At 44.3% G+C, this 7,862-nt stretch overlaps 1 protein-coding gene across 1 annotated transcript; it reads left to right on the top strand.

Annotated features, from left to right (window-relative positions):
- Positions 1-302: 302 nt before the first annotated feature.
- Positions 303-7,470, top strand: LOC311239901 (protein Wnt-9b-like; the record flags this gene model as incomplete). Its single annotated transcript, XM_084328345.1, has 3 exons — positions 303-523; positions 1,986-2,296; positions 7,175-7,470. Exons 1-3 carry the CDS (start codon positions 411-413, stop codon positions 7,468-7,470), a joined length of 720 nt encoding a protein of 239 aa, XP_084184471.1. The 5' UTR covers positions 303-410.
- Between the last annotated feature and the right edge of the window lie 392 nt (positions 7,471-7,862).

The raw sequence follows: 7,862 nt of genomic DNA, 5'->3' as shown, positions 1-7,862 counted from the left end.
TTTTTAATTAAGCTCCCACGCTAACGCGGGCTCGCATGGATTGGGGGCCCACAAACAGAATCTTTCCTGGGGCCCAGAATCTCCAGCTACGCCCCTGGGTGGTCTATCACTCACTCTATCCAATGAGCGCGCGCGGCCAAAGATGATGCCCCCCCCCCCCCCCCCCCCCCCCCTCTCCCCCAGAGACCGCGCCTCTCCCCCAGAGGACCGCGCCTGTCGTCGCAGAGTGCGGACTCTATAGTTTCCGAGTCGGGACACTTAGTTTTAAGAAGAAGCACATCACTTTCCTCCGCCGTGCAGAATCAGCGAGATGAAGAGCAGCGCGAGCCCGTCATCATGTGCAGCAGAATCAGCTGCGAGATGTTGAAGAGCAGCAGCGCGAGCCCCCCGGCCCCCCCGTCACCGTCACCATGCTGTGCAGCAACAGGCTCCCGACTAGGACCGCCGCTGGCTGCTGCTGCCTCCTGCGGCTCGCGGCACTCCTGTGCGTCCTCCTGGCGCACAGCGGGTCAGCTTACTTCGGGTTAGTTTTTATTATTATTCTCTTCTCTCCAATAATAAGAGTTATTATATATTATATTGTTTTATATCATTAGTATATATTATATTCCGATTCTATAAGTGTTATTGACCATAGTAATATGGATATATAGCATTTTTATTATTCTCTTCTCCAATAATAAGAGTTATATATTATATTGTTTATATATTATATTCCGATTCTATAAGTGTTACTTATTGACCATACCAATGTATAATATATAACTGATAGGGCATACAGACTCTCACCTGCTGCACCTCTGATCACACTGCCGACTTGCTCATAATTATGCTTATATTCAGAGTTAATTATATTGCTATCACTGCCTATTTTTCACCTTTCTATACTGTACTATAATTATATTACCTGTATTTATGTATTTCTATACCCTGCCCATACCTGTACCCCCCTCCCCCCCCTCCCCCTCCCCATGCGGCTATATGATGCCTGCATTTACCCCACCAAGGGGATCAATAAAGGAATATCTTATCTCATCTTAACTGTCTTTAACCTATAATAGCCTGGTCGCATCGTATTATGCTTCGATATACGCAAAGGGAAGGGGGGGGGGGGGGGGCGAGTGAGTGAACCATTTAATGAAAGGGTCACCTCGTCTCCAAATTACGCACGCGTAATTACGCACCAAAACCGAGCGAGATCGATCCTGCTGCATCAAACATTTGTTTATTTATTATTTAATTAATGCAATGGCCGGTGGTGAAAACAGGGTTGTCTCTCAGCGGGCGGTCGGCATCGGGGGACTTTAATTGTTTATAATATATACCGAATATGTAATGCTGATGATGATGATGATGATGGTCATCGTGTTTTAATTCGCTTTTGCATTGATTGTCTTGCTTTGATAAATGGGAGATGTGCTATATACTGTGTATAATTATAATTAGGTCATTGGATCGCAACCAGTTGTATTTATTCGCCTTTTCTTAATAATAACAACAGAATTGTATACCAATCAAAAGTGTACGTTGAACAAATATCAAATATCGTCCAAATATTATTAACTTGGGAATTTTACAGGATGTTGCCTATAATGCGGCTATACGCCAGTATTTCTATTAACATTTACATTTTACATTTAGTCATTTAGCTGAACGCTTTTATCCAAAGCGACTTACAAGTTCTGTACACGACAACAAGTCAGCAGGAATTGCACTCTGCTTTTATTAAAAACGTGTAAATCTTATGTGTAACTCCAACCCACGTGCGTCTTCAAGTTTCTCAAGTTTCAAGTTTCTTTATTAGTTGTCATACAGAAAATACAAGATATACTTTTGTGTATGAAATGCTTCTTTCTGTTTTGCTCCTGAGTGTGTGTGCTATATGGTAAAAAAAAATAGATAATTATAAAAAGTATAATAAGTATAAAACGTCACATTATCTCGGTTATTATCTCTTTGTGTGTGTGTCGTGTGTTTACATGCAGACTGACCGGTCGAGAACCCTTGGTATTTTTACCGGCGGCACCGTTCTCGAACAACGAACCCCCGTCGACCGGCGGCGGCGGCGGCGGCGGCGGCGGCGGCGGCGGCGGCGGCGGCACCGGCAAGGCGCACCTGAAGCAGTGCGAGCAGATGACCCTGACGCGGCGGCAGAAGAGGCTCTGTCGCCGGGAGCCGGGCCTGGCCGACACGCTGCGGGAGTCCGTGCGCCTCAGCCTGCTGGAGTGCCGCTACCAGTTCAGGAACGACCGCTGGAACTGCAGCCTGGACGGCCGCGGGAGCCTTCTGAAAAGAGGTGTCTGTTTGTTTTATTTATTTATTGAATTAATTATTTTTAATGAACCCTTTTCACTGCCACACGACAGAAGGTTAACCCTTTATACTATCATTTAACCTTCTGTCGTGTGGCAGTGAAAGGGTAACCTTCTGTAGTGTATATTAGTGAAAGGGTTAACCTGCTGTCGTGTGGCAGTAAAAGGGTTAACCTTCTGTGTGTTGTCGCAGTGAAAGGGTTAACCTTCTGTCGTGTGGCAGTGAAAGGGTAACCTTCTGTAGTGTATTAGTGAAAGGGTTAACCTGCTGTCGTGTGGCAGTGAAAGGGTTAACCTTCTGTAGTGTATTAGTGAAAGGGTTAACCTTCTGTCGTGTGTCAGTGAAAGGGTTAACCTTCTGTGTGTTGTCGCAGTGAAAGGGTTTTAACCTCCTGTAGTGTGAAAGTAAAGGGTTAACCTTCTGAAAAGAGGTGTTTGTTCATTTATTTATTTTTAACCCTTTCACTGCCACACGACATAAGGTTGACCCTGTTTATACTATCACACAACCAACGGGTATACCCATCGGTTCACTGCCACACGACACAGAAGGTTAACCCTTTACTACACTACCGACGGTTACCCATCGGTTCACTGCACGACAGAAGGTTAACCCTTTACTACACAACCAACGGGTACCCATCGGTTCACTGCCACAAGTGAAAGGGTTAACCGGCTGTCGTGTGGCAGTGAAAGGGTTAAACCGTTTGGTATAGTGCGGCAGTGGGTATTATGGGTTAAGGGTATTATTTATTGGCCATTTCCCCCATTACGCAAAGGAGTAAATTGATTTGGGCACGCAGGGGGGGGGGGTGTAGATTAGATTAATATATATTATTCAAGTTTCAAGTTTTGTTTTATTTGTCACATACATAAGGTATACATGTACATTACAGTGAACTGCTTGGTTCTATAATGAGCATTCATGCGTGCTTCATACAGTAAAACAAGTAAAAAATAATAAAGTCCAAACGCAGGGGGAATTCCCCAATGTTAGGGGAATCAATCATGTAGTTAACATTTTTTACATTTAGTAATTTAGCTGAACGACGCATGACTTACTTAAGTTCTGTACAACAAGTCAGCAGGAAGGGTACAACTCTTTCAGCTAACAATGTTCATCAAACAGTGTTGGAACTTGAATGCTGCAGTGTTGAGTGCAGATAGATATTATATCATGCATGGACGATGAATTAGTGGAAGAGTGTCTTACAGCAAAGTCACCATAATTACCCTCTATACATGAGTTGACTATTTTGAAGAAGATTTTTACTTGTATATTATTGTGTCATCATAATAGTACTGTAGTGAGTATAGGCTATATATAATGATGATAACGACACAATTATTTGCGAGGACCAAGCCAGGGGCATCGATTTATTAGTTTGAACCCGCTATAAAGAGCCGCGCACTCTTTAATAATGCGTCTATTCATTCACCTCGTTCTACTTGAGTAGAAATACGTCGTTACTTATTACTCCCCCTCCTCCATCTGGCCTGCAGACAGGCTCGTTATGGAGATATGAACAGGCTTGTCGCGGCTCGCGGAGGATCGCCAAAAAAGTTAGCATTTTGTACTTCATTGTGGTTGTATACTTTAGTACTTTAGTTGTATGTATAAATTGTTTGGACTACTTTATTCTTTTTAGTTTTTACTGTATGAAGCACAATCTCAGGAGGCTCATATTATATACAGAACCAAGCATTTCACTGTAATACATACATGTATATTAAATTACTATATTATATGTGACAAATAAAACTTGAAACTTGAAACTTGAAGAGGTGGTGCAAACGTGTAAGCATAATACATACGGTGTGATGATGAAACCTTTGCATTTTGTATACTTTAGTTTTGTATATTTTGTATAGTGTTGGGTCTTTATTCTTTTACTCTTTTACTGTACGAAGCACAATCTCAGGATGAGGCTCATATTACAGAACCAAGCATTGCACTGTATATAGTATGTACTGTTACACCACGTGACAAATAACACAAAACACTCCGTAAAACTTGAAACGTGCTGCACAAGAAAACAACATTGATTATTATTACCCGTGGAAAGAGAAAAAAAAAGAAAAGGTTAAAGAAGCCTAATAAATCATGTTGTTGGGCGAACTCAAGTCTCTGCAAGCCCACGCATCCAGAAAACACTTGAGAATGTTCAAGGCCTTATTATTATGCAGCATATGGATATATAAGGCTGCAGAGCGCTGTGGCGGGACGTGAACAGGTCAGCACGGAGATAATGAGGGAGGAGAGGAGAGGAGAGAGGAGCCAAGGAATCCGGTGCGGCGCGGCACAAGCGGGCGGAGAGAGAGAAACGTGGTTATTTTTATCTTTGGGAAAGCGCCCATTCCCAGAGGAAAAGGGTGGCGTGATTACTGACTTTCATCTGGGAAAATCCTTCCCTAGTCAAAATAATAATTAATTGTTTCAAAATATATACCCCCCCCCCGCGGCGCGGGAGGGCTCTCTGCCTCTGGGGGCTATAAAGGAAATAACAGTGCGCACACAACCACAAGGAGAGGTCGGGGGAGGATTGGAGGAATCGTGACATAACACGACGCGCACATGTTTGTAACCCTTTCACTGCCACACGACAGAAGGTTAATAACCCTTTACTAGTGTGATAGTAAAGGGTTAACCTTCTGTAGTGTGACAGTGAAAGGGTTAACCGCATGCTGTTGTGTGGCAGTGAAAGGGTTAACATTCTGTATAGTGTGGCAGTGAAAGGGTTAACCTGCTGTAGTGTGGCAGTGAAAGGGTTAACCTGCTGTTGTGTGGCAGTGAAAGGGTTAACCTTCTGTTGTGTGGCAGTGAAAGGGTTAACCTTCTGTAGTGTGGCAGTGAAAGGGTTAACCTTCTGTAGTGTGACAGTGAAAGGGTTAACCTGCTGTTGTGTGGCAGTGAAAGGGTTAACCTTTTGTAGTGTGGCAGTGAAAGGGTTAACCTTTTGTAGTGTGGCAGTGAAAGGGTTAACCTGCTGTAGTGTGGCAGTGAAAGGGTTAATAAAGGCCCATGAGCCACAGGCCCCCCCCCCCCCCCCCCCCCCCCCCCCCGAATAGCCGGCTATACGTTGATGACATGACATCATCATCCAAAATAGATCTTGCTCAGTGTTTGATGTATATCCAGTCCGCGTCTATACTTTCCACAACAAACTTGTGTTTCCGCGTTCGAGTTTTGCGCTCTGATTGGCCAGGTCATGTGACATGTGCGCCAATCGCGGGACGGCAAGTTCTGCGCCTATTTCCGGGTCGAACAGCCTGCAAACTACCTTACGCCTAGTTTATCACTGGTTAAGCTTAGGCGACTCTTTCGAAGTTGGTTAAGGTTAGAGTTTGGAATCAGGGCTGGTGTTCTATCGCCCTGCTCTAAGACAAACTCTAACCTTAACCAACTTCGAAAGAGCGCCTATGCTTAACCGTCCAAAAAACTTGCGGTCCCACGATTGGGCGTACATGTCACATGACCTGGCCAATCAGAGACGCGGAAACACAAACTTTGTTGTGGAAAATATTCAGGCATCCAGTCCAGATAACCTTTCTTTTTGTGTTTTTGCGTGCGTGCGTGCGTGCGTGCGTGCGTGTGTGTGTGTGTGTGTGTGTGTGTGTGTGTGTGTGTGTGTGTGTGTACTCCACATGGTTCAGTCACAGAATAAAGTGGCATGCTTGTTTTTATTATATATTTCCCCTTAACTCCCAGCCCTCATCCAGGCTTTAAGGAGACGGCCTTCCTGCTGATATTTCTCCTTAACTCCCAGCCCAGGCTTTAACCCTTTCACTGCCGCAGTCACACACTACCAAATGGTTAACCCTTTCATTGCGGCGATACAGAAGGTTAACCCTTTCAAAGCCACATGACAAAGGGTTAACCCTTTCACAACACCACACTACAGGAGGTTAACCCTTTCACTACCACACTACAGACGGTGAAAGGGTCAAGGAGACAGCCTTTCTGCTGATTATTTCTTCTTAACTCCCGTCCCTCATTTTTGCATGCCACGCAATTCGAAAAACTAGCCCCTGTAAATGTCCAAACCCAACCACCTCCAATGTACAGTTTCCTCCACAACGCCTACCCCCCCCCACTCCACCCACCCAACCACCTCCAATGTACAGTTTCCTCCACAACGCCTACCCCCCCCCACTCCACCCACCCAACCTCCTCCAATGTACAGTTTCTTCCCCCTCAAATGTATATAGTCTCTTTTTAGACTCCTCTTTTTTTTTTTTTTTTTTTTTTTTTATTATTATTGCAAAACAAAATTGTTAAAAGTCAGTACTCAACACACAATGCATAATGAAACTAACAATTAAGGTGGCTAAAATGACATGCCAGTACAGTAACAGAAAACAAAAAAAAGTATATAATAATATTTTACCGTATACAGTGTATATCCAACGAAATTACCAATTGTACCAATGTCTTATACAGGATATACTCCTAATACCTATTATCTAAAACCCTACACACATATGCTCCAGCTCGAACCCCCCCCTCCCGGACCCCTCCTTGGATAGTACCTCCATTATCCCTCACTCCTAACCAGACACCACCATTATAAGCTAGCTTTTTAGACTCCTTTTGTACACATAAACACAGAACTGTATATTTGTAGATCTGGTGTGTCATAAATGTCTAGATGTAACAGTACTGTCTATCTGTATGTCATGTCATGTATGTCATATATGTCCTGGTGAATTGAAAATGGGGGACCCTGATGTAAACAAGACGAAAGTCTTTCTCTGGTCTGCATCCCCTTAACAATTGTGTGTATATTGAGCCGTACTGTATTGTACCCATTCTGCAATCTGTTAATAACATTTTCAATCAATCAATCAATCAATCAATCCAGGCTTCAAGGAGACGGCCTTCCTGCTGGCGGTGTCGTCGGCCGCGCTGTCCCACGCGCTCGCCAAGGCCTGCAGCTCGGGCCGCATGGAGCGCTGCACCTGCGACGACTCCCCGGGCCTGCAGCACCGCGAGGCCTGGCAGTGGGGCGTCTGCGGGGACAACCTGAAGTACAGCACCAAGTTCCTGAAGAAGTTCCTGGGACAGAAGAGGGTCAGCAAGGACCTGAGGGCGCAGGTGGACGCCCACAACATCAACGTCGGAGTCCGGGTGAGTCGGAGTCGGGATCCGCCGGGTTGAATTTGTTGGAATCCGGGGTTGAGTGATTGAAAACTTTATTTAACAGATTTGCAGAATGGGTACAGTACACACAGTACGGCTCGATACACACAATTGTTAAGGGATGCAGACCAGAGAAAGACTTTCGTCTTGTTTACATCAGCGTCCCCCATTTTCAATTCATCAGGACATATATGACATACATGACATACATTGTGTGTATTGAGCCGTACTGTATTGTACCCATTCTGCAATCTGATAATAAAGTTTTCAACCAATCAATCAAAACAGAACTTGTAAGTCGCTTTGGATAAAAGCATCAGCTAAATGACTAAATGTTAAATGTAAATGTACATCAGGGTCCCCCCATTTTCAATTCATCATAAAATGAGTGAGCCAGAATCTGTGTTGAG

Source organism: Notolepis coatsorum (assembly GCF_963971535.1).
Source record: "Notolepis coatsorum genome assembly, chromosome: 14".
Lineage (NCBI taxonomy): Eukaryota > Metazoa > Chordata > Actinopteri > Aulopiformes > Paralepididae > Notolepis > Notolepis coatsorum.
The sequence above is the reverse complement of the archived record's forward strand: the minus strand, read 5'-3'. Positions and strand labels throughout refer to the sequence as shown.